The sequence below is a fragment of the Rhineura floridana genome, chromosome 8, assembly GCF_030035675.1.
Source record: "Rhineura floridana isolate rRhiFlo1 chromosome 8, rRhiFlo1.hap2, whole genome shotgun sequence".
NCBI lineage: Eukaryota > Metazoa > Chordata > Lepidosauria > Squamata > Rhineuridae > Rhineura > Rhineura floridana.
Window position 1 is genome coordinate 16,519,605 of NC_084487.1, and position 21,394 is coordinate 16,540,998.

Here is a 21,394-nt window from a genome sequence, read left to right on the forward strand (position 1 = left end):
TGCAGAGGCCATAAATATGCACAAATGCTAAGAACTAAATGGCAAAAAAGGGAGTAAGCTCTAAGCTCAAAACAAATCAAAATGTTTAAGGCTCAGAAAAAAACAAGTCCAGTCTTGGTACTATATCAACTTGACATCTATTTTCATGATTTTTTTTTTAAGGGAAGAAGCTATGATACAGTGATGGGAGGGAGAAGGAAAAAACTCTCTCTGTTCAGTAGCTCTTCAAATAAACTGCCCCTTTGATGTGAACAACCCAATGAAGGCTGTGATTGGATGTACTGAACGGTTTGACATTCAGCATGATGGATGGGTGATGACTTATAATGCCCACACGCCCTGTTGTTTATAGCATCAATGTAAAGCAGATTGTACACTTCTCCACTACCCTCTGCCCCTATGCAAATCCCACTCTTGAGCAAGGCAAAATCTCTCAGCCCTTCAGGGTAGGTAAGTCACCAAATTTCATCTAAAGAGATGTTTTCAAAAAAAAAGCAAACTGGGGTGTTTCCACTCTGGCAAAACATCAGAGGGATTTTGATGGAGCCTTAAGGAGTTTCATCAAGAAGACCAAAATGTCTTGGGTGAGGAAGATGCCTTCACACTTCTAGGTGGGGAGGGACCCTTACCTCAGTGGTACAGCATATGGTATGGTACAGCACAAGCTTCTTCTTTTTTTCTTTTTACAAAAAAGTGGGATATAAATATTTAAAAGTGTCACCTTGGGTTCCTTCAGGAGGAAAGGGCGGTTAAAAATGCAATAAATAATAAACTTAACCAGAAACTATATTGTGCTTTGCACGTGGAAGATCCCAGGCATCTCCGATGAAAAAGGATCAGGTGATACGTGATGGAAAAGACCACTGCTTGAGCCCTAGAGAGGCACTGCCAGTCAGAGCACGCAATACTGGACTAGATGGGCAAACAGCTTGACATGGTATAAGGCAGCTTCCTATGTTCATAGGTAGGTTGCCACCACATTTTGCTGGAAGAAAATGCGAACAGTAGAGTTGGGAGGTTCCTGCTTGGGCATCAGAGGAATTACAAGGGAAGCTAAAAGAATTTTGATCACTACTGTAAGAATGTAGGAAGATGCCTCATTCTGAATCAGACCATTGGGCCATCTACTTCAGTATTGTCTACACTGGCTGGTAGCAGCTCTCCAGGATTTCAAACAAGGCATTCCCAGCCCTACCTGGAGATACCAGGGATTGAACTTTGGTCCTTCTGCATGTAAAGCAGTTGCTCTACTACTAAGCTATAGCTCTTCTCAAATAGGAACATAGGAAGCTGCCTTATACCAAGTCAGACCATTGATCCATCTAGTTCAGTACTGTCCACACTGGCTGGTAGCACCTCTCCTGAGTTTCACACAGAAGCCTTTCCCAGTCCCACCTGGAGATAATGAGACTGAACCTGGGATCTTCTGCATGTAAAGTGTGTGCTCTACAGTTGAGTTAACAGTCTGTCCCCAGCATTTTTCAGGAAAATTTCACACAGCATTAGCCTTTGACTCTTAGAGACTGTGGGGGGGAAAAATGAAACGTCCAATGCATGCTACACTATATCTATTTGAACATAACTATTTCCTGTCTTCACCCCTAATAAGTTCCTCACAAAAAAATTAACACATTTTCCCAATATTTTATTCTGCTTCTGGAAAGTCAAGGGGAAGAGCATGAGCCACCTCCAAAATATCCCATTAGAAAAGGCCTTGGAGAAAAAGAAGTTATTGTAAAACCAGAGATCTTAATATTCTTTTACTTGCTTCCCAATGGCTGAATCGCTTTTTCTGCTCCAGAAGATGCCGCTCCTGCGTCTAAGAGGGTTAACACTGATCATCTCCCATCCATCAGGCAGTCAGAGAGGCATCAGGAGAGCATGATGGATGTAAAATTATCACAGGGCTGCCACTCGATACACTTCCTGCCATTTGTAACTAGTGCTGGAGCTGACATGCTTTTTCTTTTCAGTATTAAACATCCACATTAAGTCAACACTGGTCACTGTCATTTCAAGTCTGGTGCACTGTTTAAGGGAAAAGTGGAAGACGAGGGAGTCTGGGGAGGACGAAGTGAGGAGTGGGAATTGAGAGGAGGGGAAAAATTGCAACCTGGATGGCGTTCTCCTTAAACTCTGCAGAAACAAAACCTGGCCTCTATGCTGGAATAAATGGTCATGGCAAGGCAATATTTTGCAAGTTCTCATCCTTCAAGCACAAGCAGAGTCCTTTAGAAAAGTCATGCAGCAAAAGGATGCAAGCGACAAAGAGGACTGGGCTCAAAAATTAAAAAACACTGTAAAATGGACTAGTTTTTGGGGTGCATTCGCTTCTGTGACTGCATTCTCTGAGGGTGGAGTTGCACTTTTTGCTCAACATGATACTGCTGACCAAAAATAAATAAACAAATCCCAACTTCCCTGTGTTGAGTTTCCCCTTGTAACATTCAGGATAACTTACTCTGTGGCACATTGTCAACATGCTATGTTTGCACACCCTATATCACCACACTGGCTAACACTGGTGGGGATTTACAAATGGACAATATGATGACATTGCTGCTACATGGTGTAAGTTATCCTACACATTATGGAGGAGAGGGGGTAATCTTGACGTGTGTGTGAGTATGCAACATTTTTGCAGTAGCTCCTTCTTGAAAATACCATTATTTCCACTCTGCCAAAATGTTTGGTGTGTGTGTGAGGGGGGCAGGGAAAGAAAATAGTACTTCTCCTGGGATTAAACTTGGGGAGGGTTAACTGGGAGTGGGCATCAGGCTCAGGGCATTTTTTAGTGATGGTACGCACCAGTATGGAGTACTGGTACCTCTTTATTTGCTGCCTGTGGCAGCCATTTTGTGCTGGCATCCATGACACTTTTATCAGTATGTGAGTACCAGCACCTCATTTTTTTAAACCCCCCCCCCAAAAAAAAGCACTGACCAGGCATATGTGGTCCCACCTCTGGAAAGCCTCCCTTCTGAGGCATGGTTGATGCCTACTGTATTTTTGGGGGGGGAGATGGGGCATCAACTTAAAATTTTCCTATTTATCCAGGCATATGTGGGATATTAGTTTATTCAGCTTCATTTGGGAAGGATGGATTTGCCCTGCAGCATTAAAGATGGATTTAGATGCTGCTGCTGCTGCTGCTGCTACTTCTGCTGCTGATTTTAACTATGGCATTTTTACCTGTTCCTGTTTGCTGTATTTTTATTTTTATGATGGAAATTTCACAAATAAATGAATAAACAAACAGGCGGGAAGATCCTGTTAAACCAAGTGGAGCCAACTTGATGCCCTCCAGATGTTGCTGTCCACAATATCTGGTGGGCAGCACTTTAACTAAATGTAAGCATTTAACAAGCATCAAAATTCAGAATTCAGCATCTTGAACTAAGCTATTATTGTTGTTTTCAAAGCAAGTTTCTAGTCCTTATGGGTGAAAAGACAGACTTTCAATTTTGGTTTCTCTCAGATTCTCATTTTTCCAATTTTAAGTTCACCAACACTGCAATTTGTGATTTTTTAAAAAAAATCCTTATGAAAATCCACTAGTGTTTTAGTGCACAATTATAATAATATACACATTTACGTATGCATTTTGTCTAATATGCACACATTTGCAAACACTTTCCCAGAACATAATCTATTTTTGTATGTTATTTTCATTAATATGTGCATTTTTATGTGCACTTTCCCCTAACATTTACATTTGCATAAAACATTTTTGGTTGACAAACTACATACCAAAATCTGAGGCATGCAAATTTTGAAGGTCACCTGGGTTTGGTTCATGTATCGTTTCAGAATTGGGTAGGTGAACTAGGTGCTGAATTTTAACCCCAACTCTAGAACACAGTCTTGGCCATATATAAACTGTTTAAATTACACAGAATTCTGCTTCAGGCCATATGGAAAAGCAGATAATTCTTAACTATATAGAGGGCAAGGTAACATATATCTAATGGTCCCCAAGTATTATTTTTTCTGGATGTTAATCTGCACTATTTTTTTAAAAAAAAGTTATTTCTGTTTAGATACAGCAAGTAACAAGTTACAATTAGCTGGAGGTGAAAATTATAAATACAAATGTGCCCCCAGGTTTCCAAGAAACCAAAAAAATACACAAGCCAGGCAAATGTTCTCTCTCTTTGGTTGAAACCCTTCCAAGAAAAGTAAATACAAGTTAAAAATATGCTTTATTGCCTTCTCAGTTAAAATCCATTTCAGCCCAAGCTGCATCCATTATATGTGCACATATAAAATGGTATTTCTTTCCCCAACCCAGGTAGGACTACTGATCACAGCAGTCCAGCTCAAGACACATTAGTCATGTCTTATTTACAGAACTTTTCTGAAAAGGAACTATATTTCTAGGTTGATCAGGTATTGTGGGTCGCATTCCGGAAAAAACTGTCCTGATGGAATACCATGGCCATATGACTTTTCTAGATAATGTGATGACTATTATGATGGTAATGCTGTTGTTGATGATTTATACAGTGACATTAGAGTAGCTGCAAATTTAAAAGGTTTCAGAAGCAAAAATGTCCAGGTTCCCTACCCCATAGAGCTTACAACAACAACAATAAACAGATAAGTATTGGCCATGCAAGGTGAAACGGGGTGAACAGGTCATAAATGTCCGGCTACCTGCAAAGATTTAGCAGAATCTTGGACCTTCTGCATGTGAGCACTTCTACATAAATAGCCCCCCCCTTTAGTCTCTGAAAATGCCCTCCAATTTTCCCCAAAGATCTCTTTGGAAACCGTTTGATCAGCCCTTACATCCTACCACACAGCCTGAAGATCACGGACTGAGTGAAAGCCAGCAGCTCAGCCCTATTTTCTTGCTTTAGATAACCCATTGACTGACACCAACCAGCAAGGGAAGACCGTTTCCATCAAGGGCTGAAAAAGATTTCCAGTTGCTGAGCTCCACTCCCTTCCTTCAGATGATATCAGTGGAGACACTGCCTGACATGATGCTTGGGAAGATCAAGGATGAGAGCAGAGTTCCCTAGGAAGAGGGATTAGTTGTTAGACCACTCTGGGAACTGTAGCCCTGTGAGAGGAATAGGGGCCTGCCAACAACTCTCAGCACCCTTAACAAACTACAGTTCCCAGGATTATTCTTCTGCTGGTGGTGGTGGTGTTTAATGGCGAAGCAAGGCCAAGATAAGGCTCTATTATCGCCACCTACTGTCAACTTTGTGTTAACACCTTAATCACAACCTTTCATAAAGCTTAGTGTCTTTGGGCCTGATCAGATGCCGGTATAATGCAGATCTGATGCTTTTTGCAGACCCTTTTAATTTGGACTGTTTACATGACGTTTTTGCCAATGCAAGTACATTCAGCTGCTTTTGCCTTTAAATCTGGATTAAATTGATGCGGCAAAACCCCAAAATTGCTTTTAAAATCTGCACCCGCCTCAGTGCGCTTCTACCGTGTATTACCTTTTAAGCGCCTTTTTTGGGCTGTGCAGTTTCTTCGCCATTAGATCCTCCCTTTTCTCTGCTCCTTTAACTGTCTCTGGGCGTCATTTTGTTTCCTGCCGTTGACGAAGCAACTTTCGTTCGCTCTTGCCTTCCTTTCTCCCGCTTTCTCCCACTTCCCCCTCCATACATTTCCTCCCCCACTCCTTTAAACAAAATCACCTTCATCCAAATTATTCACCCTAGAACATCTAATTCTGTGAAAGCTCTCTGCATGTGATGTGAGCGTATTTTCCCCCCACCCCCAACACCAACAACTCATCAAGGGTAGCAGGGAAGAGCTGGAGCTCAGGAAATTCCTTCCTGGGAAATCTTGCTTGCCCTGCCGCCAGAGAGGGAGACTCCCCTTCAGCCTTGGCCGGCTCTCTCGCTTGAGCTGCCGGGGGGGTGTGGTCTGCAAGCCGCTACACGCCGCTCGCTGGAGCTACACCTAAGCTTGGAGTGCGCACAGCCACAGTGAGAGGAGGCTGGCAAAGGCACCGCTAGGGTAATTTACAAGTGCCCAAAAGCACAGGGGAAAGGGGAGCTGCCTTGGCATCTCATCCCAGCATCTGCTCCACCCATCCCACTCACAGAGAGCGGTAATATTAAACGGCCGTTGCTTCCTTTAGTAGCTGCTGTTAATGTCTCTCTAAAGATAATTGCTTGGGGGTTTTTTATGTTTCCCAGGACACATGTTGAGGCTTGTCCCAGGGTGCCAAAGGCACACCAATCTCGTGCAGGGACAGCCTAACAGCCATGGGTGGGAGCAGGGGGGATGGGAGAAAGCCTGCACCACAGGGAAGGGGGGCAGCTGTAGGCGATTCCATTTCTTTCAAGCGCATATTCCTTCCTTTGTTTAGGGAAACACTGCCCCTTCCCCGCCTCCGCAGTTAACATTCTAATGTGTGGGCGCGGCAACAAGGAAACGCTGGTAGCAATAAACGCGCATGCGTGTGAATGCTAAAAAGAAAAACAGCCAATTTATTTGTAGCGAGCGCGGAAGTATGTGAACTGTCAAAATCAATCACGATGGAAAAAGCAGCATTTTGCGGATATTGGCTCATATGTGAACCAGCCCTTTAAGAAACTGACAAATAACCTCAATCCAGGATCCTTTGGGGGAAGCTGTGATTTAAAGTGGTATCATATTGCTTTAAATGTATCATGTGTGGTGTAATGGTTAGAGTGTTGGACTAGGACCTGGGAGACCCAGAGTTCAACTCTCCACTCATCCATGAAGCTCACTGGGGCAGTCACTGTCTGTCAGCCTAACCTACTTCCTGGGGTTGTTGTGAGGCTAAAATAGGGAACGGAGAACCATATACATCACCTTAGGCTCCTTGGGGGAAAAGGTGATATGTAAATGTAAGAAATTAAAAGGGAAGTTGTGGCCTCAATGAACAGATAAGCAACAACTTGCATTCATGTTTCGTGTGGGTTCCAGGCAAGGCCACGAGGACATCTTGCTCACCCTTGAGACACTTTGCCTGTTAAAGCCCATTAGCTTCCCTCAGGATTCCTCAGATGTTTCTGCCTGAGCAATAGGCAGCAAGTTTACCTCAGAAATTTGTGTGGGGTGGGTGGCGGCGGGGAGGAATTCGGTGGCAGCTTCCAGCTTCCCTCAGCCCAGACCTCTGAAAGGGAATCACGCTCTCCCCTGGCTCTTCCCCTCTGAGACGGAGGAATGAAACGAGCAAAGGAGACAAGGGGAGATGGAGCCTGACAGCCGAAAAGTGGCAGACTAAAGTGAACGCAGATGACGGCCGTAGCTCCTGTTACTTAATCAAAAAGGCTGAAGTGGAGTCACCGGGGCCGGCGCAAAGTCATGTGTTAGAACAACAGCTGATCTGTATTAGAGAAGATTAACGCACAGTGCCACGGCAAGAGGGCCCTGGATTATTTTATGTACTTCCCTTGCCATACAAGCCGTCAGCACAATTACTGCCCTCCAAAGTGAATGACTGATCTGTAACCACAGCTAAACAGCAGGCTGCTCAGGGGCCTGGCCTGCTTCATGAAGATGGATTTCCATACCATCAAAGCGCTTTTAATGGGCTCCCTGATCCCAGCCACAAGGCCCCCGCTTTGCAAGTATATAGAACTCAGGATGAAGGCTTCCTGTCCAAAAGGATTTGGTGGGTTGTCACTTGACAATTCCCAGCTAGCACAGGGGAGGAGAGGGAGGGGGGGGGCTGCAGCAGAGGAGAGATAGGTAGACTTGTCTCTGCTTTGGAGGATTAAAAAAGAGAGAGACAGAAGAGTACAGATGCTTTCTGAATGCAACCAACTGCTGTATCCACAGCTGAATTCAATGCGCTTAACAAATAACGGCAATTTAGCTATGCTTGCGAGGAATAGCTTGAGTCACTTTGCATTAGCATCTGGCTGAGTGTTAAAGTCATTTCTACATGGGGAGCAGGGAAAAGGAATTTCTGCTCCGAGCATCCTTTCAAGAATGTTTAAATATTTGAATGTAAATTCCTTTGTGCTTGCGATCACTTTGCCTTAAATCTGACATTCTACTTTCTCCCCACGTGGCATCACTCTCCCCCCTCACTTCCTTTCTGGTCCCCTTCAGTCTGTAGCACCATCAACATTCACTCTTAATTCCCCCCCACCCCAAATCCCCGCTCTAGCCTGCACCCCACAACCAAAGCTGCCCTTTCCCCGCCTAAAGCAGATCTTGTGTAGCAATAGACATCTATTACACCAAGCACTTTTTGTCTTTAGAGATCCTCTCTGGAAAATGCATGAAATTGCAGCAATTTCCCCATATTTTACACTCGGGGGTTGCTTACAAAGTACATGGGGAGACCATTACTGAGCTTCCTACAAGCATAAAAGAAGAAGCAGCTAGATCTATAGGGCAGCGCAGTGCTTCCCCCTCTGAAATCAATAAGGGATTCTCTCTCCCCACCCCACCCCCAAGTGGGCTACATCACATTTATTGCTCAACTTGTGTAATAGGTGCCAGGATATTTGTTTGGAAGTTACCACTCAGATTTAAAAGTGGTGTCCCCACTAATCCAAGATGTGTTTGGGACTTTGGTTGTTGTGGTTATAATAAATGCACGACTTACATAAAAAGTGGCATCTGCAGGGCTAGCCCCCACCACCTCCCAATAGTGGCACAACCTTCCTTGTCTCTCTGCCCACCACCAGCCAATAACATGGAGCGGGGAAATACAGAATGCAGTGACGTCACAGCATATCTGAGTCAGAGGTGGGGCCAGATCCTTGTCTGGCCCCAACCCTGCAGGCAAGCTTTGACAGGTGGGTGAAGCAACCCACCTAGCAATCACATAATGACATTATGACCTTGCGTGATTGACAAGTGGGGTGTCCTGCTCACCTGTCACAATCCCTTGCACGGCAGTTCCCAAGCGCTCAACAGCTAGGCACTTCTAAGATGTTTAAAATGTATGGCAAAGAGAGGTGTGCATAGAAGCATGTTTCCCCTGGCTTCTTATTCCTACCTAGGAACAAGTATGGAAACTGGAAAGCTATCCGCAGTAGGGATGGAAAGATTTGTCTGTTTCGGTTCTCTCAGTTTCTCATTTTTCCAATGCTAAATTCAGTTCTCTACATTTTTACAGTGATCTGTGGATTTTTTCTAAAAAAAAAATCCTCATGAAAATTCTCCACCATTTTAGTGTGAATTTCTCCAAATGAACACATTTTTGTAGGCAGTTTTGACAAAGGTAGACATTTTTGCAAGCCATTTCTCATCATTTCATGCCTTTTTGCATGTTATTTTCACTCGTGTATTCATTTTTATGTACACTTTCCCCTAATATATGCATTTTTGTAAATTTTGTTTAGTTAGCGAACTGCATCTTAAAATTTTAATAAATGCAAATTTTGAAGGATGGCTGTGTTTCAGTTCTCATTTTGTTCTGAGACTGGGATAGCCTGACCACTGTTGTCCACGCACTGGTAACCTCCAAGCTGGATTACTGTAATGCACTCTATGTGGGGCTACCCTTGAGGTTGGTTTGGAAGCTGCAGCTGGTGCAAAATGCGGCAAAATATTGCCAACATGTCACCCCGCTGCTGAAAGAACTGCACTGGCTGCCCATTTGCTACCAGGCCAAATTCAAGGTTCTAGTTTTAGTGTACAAAACCCTATACAGCTTGGGACCAGGATACCTGAAAGACCCTCTTATCCCTTCTATACCCAGTCGATCACTGCACTCTGCAGGTGAGGGGCTCCTGCAGATACCATCTTATCAGGAGGTCCGTTCTGCACAACACAGGAAACAGATCTTTAGCGTGGCGGCACCTACACTGTGGAATTCCCTCCCTTTGAATATTAGGCAGGCATCATCTCTGTTATCTTTTTGGTGCCTTTTGAAGATTTTCCCCTTTCAACAACCCTTTTAAGTTGAGACCTATCCCAGTCTGCGTCTGTGTTGGGATTGCTTGTTAATATGCTTTTTTAAAAAACAATATGTTTTTAACCCTTTTTAAAAGATGTTTTTAAAAAAAATTTGTTTTTAAAGTTTTTAAAGTTGTTTTGTTTTGGTGCATTTTAGGGCCTGTTTTCATGATGTTTTGATGTGTTTTTAGCGCTTCTGTTTGCCGCCCTGGGCTACTGCTGGGAGGAAGAGCGGGATATAAATCAAATAATAAATGAATGAATGAATGAATGAATAAATAAATAAATTGTTTCGGAAATTGCGAATTTGATTAATTCTGCTTGAAATGTGAACTGAATCGAATTCTCACCCATCCCTACTCTGCAGTGGCCCAGCTGTCAGGAAATCATGTGAGTGCCACTGCCTCACCATGGTGTCTGCTACTGGATGCCAGGGTTTGTTTTGTTTTTAAATCAAAACCAAGCATAGTGGTCCCTGATCTGGATTGGGACCACAATGCACAGGGAAGAGACGTCTAACCCTTTCCTCCACTACCATGATCCTGAAAAAAAATCTCCCAATTAATAGCAAATAGTAAATAAAAAATACTTTCATTATTTGCTTAAACTATTTTAAACATGTGCATGGAGGGGGATTTTTTTTCCAGGATCGCAGGCGAGGAGGGAGGTGTTAAGCTTCATTTTCACTTGCTGTGGTCCCAATCAAGATTAGGGACAGTTAGGCCCAAAGGGTCTGGTATTTCAATCAATTGCTCCAAGGAGGAGGCATGGGCACGGTTGGGTTTGATGTGAGAGTTCAGGATTTCTGACATCACATAGGATCTGGTACGGTGGGATCAGCTTTCATCAAAAACAAATAACAAACATGTGGCTTCTTCTGGTAATAACATGGGAAGGATTATCTCAAATCTAAGAGTGCACTGAAGACTTATTTTGCATTTTCTTTTCCTGGACATTACCAGGTAAGAGAGGAATAGGAGATGCAGGTGTGCTATTTTCAACAGCAGTAGCTAAATGCTCCGGTAACTTCTAGCCCCGGTCATAGGCTACCAATTGTGCTGAGAATATAACTCTGTGCACTGAGAAATGGATAATGATGATCATGCAAAGGCTCTGAGATCAAAGTAGGTAAGGCTTGGGGAAAGCTGCTGGTGATCATGGATGTGGCCTCTGTGCTTGTCAGAACATACCATCTTCCAAGAGGTGTACAAGATTATACGCGGCAAACAGACAGTGGATAGAGAAACGCTCTTCTCTTTCTCTCATAACACTAGAACTCAGGAACATCCAATGGAAGATGCAGGACAGATGAAAAGTCTTTTTTCTTCACAAACTACATAGTAAAACTATGGCATTTGCTCCCACAAGAGGGAGCGATGGCTACTAACCACAATGGCTATGGTCTACCTCCACTGATGGAGGCAGAATGCCTCTGAATACCAGTTCCTGGGAATTGCAAGCAGGGGGAGTGCTGTTGCACTCAGGTCCTGCTTGTGGGCTTCCCATATACATCTGGTGGACCACTGTGAGAACAGAATGCTGGACCAGATGTGTCTTTGGCCTGGTCCGGCAGAATTCTTCTTACATCCTTAGCTAGTATTTATGGCTCTCTTGAATGCTCCTGGCCATCTAATCCAAATATCATTCCTCCACCTTCTCCTTCTTTGCCAAAATAGATCCCTTCCTGTTCATGAGACCAAACAGGGGATGAGGAGAGGATGATGGGGAGAAGTTCCCTGGGACCTCCATGAGTTGCAGGCATGGAGCAGCCTTCCCCAACTAGGTGCCTCTTGAGCTGTTCTTGGACTACAACTCTCATTGGTCAGGGATGACGGGAATTATAGTCCAAAGCATTTGGAGGGTGCCCAGTTGGGGAAGTCTGGCCTGTAGATTGAGGCCCACCACCATCATTTCACTCCCTCTTGCCCTCTACACATTCTGTATCCCGTTTGGTTGCATGAGCAAGGCTTGTCATATGCAAATCTGGAACAGTAAAGCAGAACCAAATGTACATGTGTGAACCCCAAGACCTGAGTTCCTGTCAGCTGCACATTTATCTTACAGATAGGATAATTTAACAGAGCTGCAAATCTTTCTTGCAGATATGATATTTTATTATAAGATTACTTTCACCACCACCCCCATCCTCCCGTCCTGGCCAACAGATCTTCATTTCTGATGTTATGAAACTGACAGAGAAAAGCAGCAGTAAATCTATTCACACACTCAGCAAGGGACAGAAACAGCCAGCACTGTCAAAAATTCACAGGGGAGCCTGAGTGAGGCAAACCAAGGAAGTTAGAGACTCCCATTCACTTCAAGAAGAAGACAGTAGAATTATACCTGGGAGCAGAGCTTGGAAAAGTTACTTTTTTGAACTACAACTCCCATCAGCCCAATCCAGTGGCCATGCTAGCTGGGGCTGATGAGAGTTGTAGTTCAAAAAAAGTAACTTTTCCAAGTTCTGCCTGGGAGGATGGGAGGGATTTTCCTGTTGCTCTAGCCCTGCGGTTCAAATCCTTTCTCAGCCTTGAAGAGGGGCGAGCCCCCAGCTGACAAAGCGTCAAGGCCCCAGCTGACAAAGCGTCAAGGCGAGTTAAGCAGCAGAGTGAGAAGAGTTTAAGTAGCACCCATTTATTTCATTATTTAATTGAATTAAAACATTACTCTGAGCTGTTTTAAGTGATAAGGGCAGCCTAGGGTCACCCTGAGCTAGGAGCCAAATCCTGAAAGAACCTATATCTTAGGAGACAGATCCTAGGGGTAGGAAGCCTATAGAAAGCTAGTTTTCAACACCACCCTAGCAGGAAAGCTTCAGGGGACACTGTAAACAAGGCTAAATTCCAGTCGGAGAGAAGGGGAAAAAGGAAACTCCACCAATACATACAGGGAGAGAGTCAGCTCAGTCTTTGCTAAAAAGGACAGCTTTAGCCTTCCTTAAACACAACCACAAGCTCTGTTTCCCTAGGTTAAAGAAAGATCAGGCTGTTCTAGGTGGGAAAACAAAAAAACAAAAAAAGACTCATCTGGAAGTCACAGCCCCTTGCTTAGATTAAAAGCAGCTAAATGCTAGTCTAGTTTGTCCAGGCCAGAGTGCAAGGCACCACTTAAAACTACAGGGGAACTTGCACTGACAAAAATTGGTTGTTGTCAGCAAATAAAATAAAAATAGAGTAAAAGCTAGTTAACCTTTCTTAGTACCACTAGTCAAAGTCCTTAAACAGCCCCCCCTGCTCCACGAGCTAGAGGGAGGCCCCAGCTGATGAAGAGTCAAGGCCCCAGCTGATGAAGAGTCAAGGCGAGTTAACCAGCAGAGCGAGTTCAGCAGCAGGGCAAGGAGGCCAGGGCCCCCCACTCTGCCCGTCTGTTCCCTGACCTCAACTAAACCGCAGTCCCCAACCCATTAACGTAATAAACCTTAAACAAAACTATGCAGGTAAGAAGCCAGCAGGGGTGTGGGGGTTTCCAGTGTTTTGCACTGCCTGCAGCATGTACGACTATCTGCCTGTTGGACAGAAGTCGTGGGTGTGCTCTCGGTGCAATGAGCTCCTGGCTCTCCAGGAACGACTTCATTTCCTTGAGGCCAAGGTGGCTGACCTGGAAAAGCTGAGAGAGGCTGAGAGGTGTGTGGAGGAGGCCTTCAGGGACGTTATAGCTGTGTCCCACTCCAAGGATGATAGCTCTCCTGCTATCATGGAGAACGATGGTCCCAAAGGCCTGAGTGAAAAGGTGTACCATAAGCAACCCATGGAACGGAAGTATGGTAGATGCCTGATGCCCCTCCTGAGGAAAGGGGTCCCATAAGGAGGGGTGTCACAACTGAGAAGACCCTTGCACAAGGAACTGCCCCTCCAACCACCGCTCAGGGGTGAGACTATAAGGAGGGCCCCCTCCACAGAGCTTCGCTGCAGGGCTGGCCCATATTGGGAGAGGTGCTCCGTCAGGTACTTGGCTCCCAATCCGTTTAGGGCCTTAGAAGTCAGCATCAGTAGCTGCGTATGGAAAGGGCTTTTAGGCTGTTTCTGAAACAGACTCTTGCCTAGCCAGTGTGATAAAGTGGTTGGAGGGCTGGAGCAGGACCTTGGAGGCCAGTATTCAAATCCCCATTCAACCATGAAGCTCCCTGGGTGACTTTGGGTCAGTCACTATACCTGCCTCACAGGGTTCATTTCATTTCACAAGGTTGTTGTGAAGATATCATGCAGAAGGGGGGAAACCATGTTCACCACCTTGAGCTCCTTGGTAAAAAGGTGGGATATTGATATTGAATAATAACAACAATAATAATAATAACCCTTCAATGGCAGTTCCTTTGTGTTTGCCAGGAAATTCTGCATTCCACCCACCTCTCCACACATGGTTTTATTTACAATCATGATCATTTATCCTGAGGACAAAGGGTGATGTGTCAAGAGACCCAGACTTAAGTCAGTTCCCTCCTTCTCTCTATAAATTCACTTTAGCCTCTGAGTCGCCCCTTGAATGTGTAAAACAAACACTACTACTAAAGACATATAATGGGGTTATTGCAGGATTCCAGAGACTGTACATTGCAGGCTACTGTATAATCTTGCATCACTTTTACTACTGTTGCTGCTGCAACTGTTACCATTGCTACTGCTACAGCTATTGCTGCTGCATTTACTACTACTATTAGTAATACTAACAGCTGTAGTACTATTAGTAGTATTTACCTGGCTGAAACACTCATTCACAAATCCATCTACTCTACCTTTCACCTCGAAAGTGTTTGAGGTGTCGAGAGATAATTCATGTTGGCCAAGCTACCAACTTGCTACATGGCTACTGGATCAGTAATCCTTGGGAAACGATGTTGTAATCTCATGTGATGAGGTCAACATATTCTGAGTTGCAGAAAACTTTAATGGAACCTGGTACAGAGAATATGGGCCACACTAGTCTACACATATTAAGATGTCCACCTGATTTCAATGTACACCTAAAAGTGTAATGTGAATATGATCGACCTATGTTTGCAAACACGTGGCTCCTTCTTGCATGTACAACTCATGGCATACCCAGCTTTGCTACTGCATAGTGTGCAAGATAACCGTACGAGAATGCCAAGGGAACACATAGATTATGTCACAGAGGTGGGTAGAAGTCAATAAGCTGAAGTTTCCTCCAACACACCTATATGTGGGGAAACTCAGGAGTGGGGAAGCTCAGGCTCTCTAAGCTGCCTTTCTGGCCCTCGACACTCTTCACACACCACATCCCTCCCCAGGCACACACCCCTTTCCCCAGCTCCTGCCCCCACCGGCCCTGCTTGGCACCTTCCTTGAGTGTTTTTGCCTGGCTGGAACATGTCCTTGAACTCTGATCACGCCTCTTGCTTGCCTGGGCAGAGGATGCAGAGGGGTGTGTGAGTGTGTGTAGAAACTAGCCTGCTGTACAAAGACAGGATGCAATTCCCGCTTGCTCTGCCCGCTTTGACATGTTGCTCAGAAGGGAACACAGCCCGCCATCTGAACAAGCCCACCTCTGCTTTAAACAGGAACGCTGTGTACAGAGAGCGGGGAAGAACAACGTCTAGAGCTGAATTGTCAACCGTGATCCAAACGTGAAACTTGGGAACTGACCTTGTCTGTCCTGCAGTTGTTTAGACCCAAGTTGTTCGCCACAGCAACCTTCCCATCAAGCACCTGTTGCTCCCGCCGTAGCTGCTCCTTCATCTGCCGAGCCTCCTGGATTGCCTTGGTAACAGCATCGTGATCGTTTAAGTAACCCGATGACGTGATAGATGAAAGGATATCTAGGCAGAGGGTGCGGGTGGGGGTGGGAGATGGGGACACAAACAAAAGCAAGGTTACCAGGAAACATTGTGAGCTATTATCATCAAAACACTCAGAGGCCTTCTTTAATGGATGCTGGACAATGAGCAAACTCATCAGCGGTTAGTGCCTTGAATTAGGGATGGATCATCCTGTAGCATAAACTCTCGCGGTTTTAATTTATTATCGAGTCAGAGAAATGAAATAAAGATCACAAGTGTCTCAGTGTTATTTTGAGGCCATTTGAAAAAAGTTTGAAATTTTCCCTCCCTTGGCCAAATAACACAAGCAAATTGTTTATTGTGAGCAGGAAAAAAACAAAATACATGAGCCATTTTATTCCCCTAGTTCTGGCAGCAAGACACTATTATTAGTGCTTAATAGCCCACTATTAAGGGGCTGAAGCTTGGAATGACATGTCCAAGACCACCTTAAGAGTCACCAGAGGGGTACCCGGATTAGGCTGTAGCACCAAAAAAATGAAGAGTCCTGTAGATAAAGACTATGGGTTATAGACAGTGCAAGTCTTACACAGAGTAGACTCACTGAAATTAATGGACATGGCTAGCTTAGGTTCATTAATTTAAGCAGGTCTGCTCTGTGTTGAACTTAGTTGGGAATACGCCTACCAATTTATTTATTTATTTATTTAATTTGCTAGTTGCCTCACACCCAACCATCTCTAGGCAACTTACAACACATTTAATAACATGTAACATAAAAACTTAAAATATTAAAACTTTGAATAAAAAGGAAAAACTAAAACAGCTCATATCAAGAGCCAGAGGCCTGAGCCTTGGCCTGGTGCCTAAATACGGAAAAGAGGGCACCAGGTCTGCCTCCCTGGCTTGGGGAGAGCATTCCACAGCTGGGGGGCCACCCACTGAAAAGGCCTGTTCTCGTGTTGCCACCCTCCGAGCTTTCACGGACTAGAGTCCACTTTATCAAATCCATTTTGCATCAGCTGATTTTGTAAGCATTCACTTAGGTCCATTCATTTCAATGGGTCTACTCTGAGTTGAACTGAGATGAATACAACCCCTCTGTATGTGTCTGGGTTTGGAAAGCAAAACCTGTAAAAGGTGGGGTCATTGCAATGAAATGCAAAAAATACAATAAAATAAAGTCTGGGACAATGAAATGCAAAATGGGAACCTGGGATCTGAACATAGGGTACCCCTTCCAAGTCTAATGGTCTAACTCCTGGATCACACTTGTTCTCCGCACAGAGTCCCAGTCTAGAAATGCAGCCCTCCGCAGACATTGTCCTCCACAGGTGGATCCTAACCAGGTGGAGAGAGAGGAGGTGGGGCAAGCCTCCTGGCTCCACCTCTAATGCCACGCCCCCTGTTAGCCTCACCCTGTGGATATCCATATATCAAGTGGAGCATCTGCAAAGGGGAATCCTGCAGGTCTAGGAGTGTACGTGTTCCGGCTTCCTCTCTGCAGATGACATGATCAGGGCACAGACATACAGGGGAGGGGTAACATGGCTCCCCTTCAGGGAATTAGTCCTATATCTGATGAGAGAATCCTGAGGGGGCCACGTCAACTGGACCACTTGGGTATGCAGGGGTGTATGCCACATTTTCAAGGTTCTCTGCAAGAACAAACAGCATCAGGGGAAAGACTATGGCCCAGCTTGCTCCCTATGCTGTGCTAGCTTCTATATGAAGCAGAGTTGTTGCTGTTGTTGTTTTTAATATGAGGAGCAATCTGAAGTGATACAATCCATTCAACCCCCTCCGCACTTACCACTTCTGTGTCTAATTAAACCAGGCCTCCTGCAAACCCACATGCCCCACAAAAACTTTCCTGGGCTACCTGAAAACAGGGTGCATAAAAACAAAAGAAAAGCTCTGCTGGATCTGGCCAATGGCCCATCCAGTCCAGCATCCTGTTCCCACAGCGGCCAACCAGATGCCTATGGGAAGCCTGTAAGCAGGACCTGAGCGCAAGAGCACTCTCCCCTCCTGTGGTTTCCAGCAACTGGTATTCAGAAGCACATTGCCTCTAACCATGGAAGTAAAACATAGCCATCATGGTTAGTAGCCTTAGCCTCCATCTAAACTGCTTTTAAAGCCATACAAGTTGGCAACTATCATTGCCTCTTGTGGGAGCAAGTCCCATAGTTTAACTATGTGCTACATGAAGAAGCACTTTCTGTTGCCTCTCCTGAATCTTCCAACATTCATCTTTATTGCACAGTCTGCTATACAAAAGAGTAGAGCACAGTAGGACTCCACTCATACGGCAGGTTACGTTCCAGGCCCCCAAAGAAAAGCGAAACCCGCCAGAAAGTGGGACATAGCATGCGATCAGCTGTATAGTACAGCTGATCCTGCACTACAGTTGATCACTGTCAGCTGGAGCATGGTGGCTGGAGCTCCCCGCGCTACAGCTGATCGCTCTGCTGGCGTCGTATTAGCCGAAAGCTGAAAAGCGGGGTACCGAAAAGCAGGCCCCTACTGTATGCTCAAGCTAAGAGCACAGCCCTCTGCATGTTGACTCAGAAGTAAGTACCACTAAGCTCAGACAGATCCTTGAAAGTTCAGACAAAAATCCAAAGCGCATTGACTGCCCCACTAACACTGGAGCCACCAGCCTCCACTGGCACCAAGTGAGCAGTCCGGGAGAAAACAATCCAGAATTTGGATACCACTACAGAAAAGGCTTTTTCCTCGGTTTGCTACACACCTGACCTCTGACTCTGGGAAGGGATACTTCGCAGCCTTGCCTTATCTATGCTACTTGTCCACTACGTAGGAACTACATTGACTCTGTACAGCACCTAGCATGGCACATTTGCCGCTACGGCAGAGTTGTAGCATACAATCATAAAATCATAGGAGAGCTGGCCTGTATATAAGGCCACAGAATACAACTCCCTGCTCAATGCAGGAATCCAACTTAGAGCATACCTGACAGGTGGCTGTCCAGCTACCTCTTGAAGGCCTCCAGTGTTGGAGAGCCCACCACCTCCCTAGATCATTGGTTCCATTGTCATACTGTTCTAACAGTTAGGAAGTTTTTCCTGATGTTCAGCCAAAATCTGGCTTCCTGTAATTTGAGCCCATTATTCGTGTCCTGCACTCTGGGATGACTGAGAAGAGATCCCGGCCCTCCTCTGTGTGACATCCTTTGAAGTACTTGAAGAGGGTGATCATATCGCTCCTCAGTTTTCTCTTCTCAAGGCTAAACATGCCCAGTTCTTTCGGTCTCTCCTCATAGGGCTTTGTTTCCAGTGCTCCGATCATCTTCCTGATGATGTAAAGCAAGTGAAATGCTTTACAGTAAATTGAGGAAACCTTTTCCTTAGCAGAGTTGGAAAGCTTATTTAATTGCAACCGGGGGCATAGAAGTAGAGTAAATCAAAGTAGCTCAGATCCCTTCCTTAAACCTCACATGTTCCTTAATGAACTACAGGTGGTGATGCTTTGCGATGAGATATGGTGGCTGAACAGATGAACCTTCACTGTAAAGTATCACACACCCCCAGGCGCACACACACACACTCCTTCCCACACCACCTGTCACCCAGAAACGCACAAGGAACCATCCTGCTACGGACTTTAGATTCCTGCTCTGCCAGTGGTGGGTCAAATGTTTGCTCCTTGGCTGCAGTTCACATACACAAAAAGCTGGTCTTTAGCTGCAGTAGCAGCGGAAACAGTTCTCTTTAAAACTCTGCAAGCATTTACTTATGTTCTTTGATTTTAAATGTGTCACCCCTTCTTTTCTCCTTCTGGCCCCCTTTCTCTACCACTCCAGCCTGCTGTATACTGCAATCACTAGGAGCTGTGTGTGCGTTTTACAGCTTGTAAAAGTGGGTGGAATAAAGACGCCAAACCCCAATTATATTCAGATGGGGGGGGAAGCAATATTTGCCATTTCACAAACTGCTTTCCTCTTAGTCACTATCTCTATATCTTTTAAACTAGGGCACCAACATTGCATTTTTGTTTATGTATTTATCTCCCCCCGCCCAAAGCCCTGAAAACTGCAATATGAAATTGCCCGGAAAAGGGGCTTCTGTTTGTGACATGAGGCTAAATCTAACCAGATCCACTGGTGAATTGCAACAGATGGAGGGGCTGTGAGACAGAAGGCTGGCACTAATCACACGCAAAATGACCGGCTTGCCTCAACATGTTCCATGGATTCCAGCAAACTTTACACCCTAATCCATTTTTAGAACAAAAAACATCTGGGCCATAAATCCTCTAATCTGCCAAAACACGCTATTAAATCCCATGATTTGTTGAAAAACACTAAGATTAAAGAAAGGAAATATAAAATGGCTAACTGCCGCGTTAGGAAAGTGTTATTAATACTCTTTTCTTTTGTCTCAATTATGAATGTTCTGTTCCTAAAGAGCCTTGTCTAATCATGTCAGATTACACATTCTTGCTGTATCGCTTGCTCCTTCTATCTGATCTGCTGATTGCCAAAGAATGTACAACATTGTCTCCACTTTGAAACATTACAGGAGAGAGAATCTGGTGTCAGATTCATTCAGAGCTGCATTGCGGGAAGGTTGTTGAGTTTTTGCTGCTGTTGTGTGTGTTTCAAATACTTAAAAAAATTGTTTTGAAAGCAGCAGAGTTGGCAATTCTTGCTTCCTTGGGAAATCAAAACCGAGGAGTTTGGGAAGCCTCCAATTCATGTGAGGAGAGGAAGACTCAGAGTTGTTCTTTACATTGCACAGAACGAGATGGTGGATGATGACCTGGCCTACACCTGGAGTAAAACTAGGTGGCATACCACTTTACACTGGAACAGGCATTCTTTGAATGTTTTAAGTTAAAAACCAACAACGTCCTGCAGATAGAAGCATCCTAATCATAGGAAGCCAGCATCACTTATGCCAGCATAATTTATGGTGGTGTAAATTACCTCTGTTCCAAACTCCATTCAGGAGCCTCTGAGAGGGGCTACTGCCATCTAAGCTGACCGGTGAATGTGGGCTCAGGTGTTGAGGATTAGGCCCTAGGTCACATGACCAAGCTGAACAGGGTTTGGAATGGGTGTAAATCTCTCCTAGTCCCATTCCGCCTCTGCCACACCCCCAGAACAGCCCTTTTTTGGTACTTACATGAGCTTAGGTTCCGTCAGCTGAGCCCTGGCTGACACAGCAGAGACAGTGTGAGGGACTTATGCCAGCAGATCTCTGGCTCATCTGGGGTGAGGGGTTTATGGTAGCACAGGCCCAGCTGAACCCTGGCTCAGCCGGGAAAGCTCAGACTCTCTTTTCCTGGCAGATCTTGGATTTGGATTGCACAGTAACACATCACAGAAGCCTGTTCCCTCCTATGCTGCTTTCCCACTTTTCTACTGGTATTTGCTTTCAAAAATGTGACTCCTCCCCCCAGTTTAAAGTGATGCAGTTCATTCTGTCACCTCATTCTGCTGCATGTGCAGGACATGCCTGAGGTATTATTTCTGGACTATCTCACTCCAGGACTACAAGGTGGGCATCATATTTTTAAATCCTCTCAGCCATAGAAAAAAAAGGCTGCCTGCATGTAGTAAACCAGCACATCAGGGAGAGGGCTACACGTAACTCAAATATTAAGAATGAGTTGGGGACAAACAAAAAAGGACACCCTTTTGAGTACGTGGCAGAGCTTTTATCTTGTTTGTAAATAAATATAATAATTTTCAAACAGTCCTGGTGAAATATGCTAGTATCTTGAATGCCTATCTTTTTCTCCCTTTTCCTTTCCTGTTTTTTTTCT

At 44.8% G+C, this 21,394-nt stretch overlaps 1 protein-coding gene across 16 annotated transcripts in view; it reads right to left on the bottom strand.

Annotated features, from left to right (window-relative positions):
* Positions 1 to 21,394, bottom strand: part of SOX5 (SRY-box transcription factor 5) — a 1,141,232-nt gene that overhangs the window by 56,912 nt on the left and 1,062,926 nt on the right. For all 16 annotated transcript variants that reach the window (XM_061638411.1, XM_061638415.1, XM_061638414.1 and 13 more), the window contains one exon: positions 15,465 to 15,637. In XM_061638411.1, the coding sequence (XP_061494395.1) occupies positions 15,465 to 15,637 (173 nt within the window). The remainder of the gene's footprint in view (positions 1 to 15,464; positions 15,638 to 21,394) is intronic.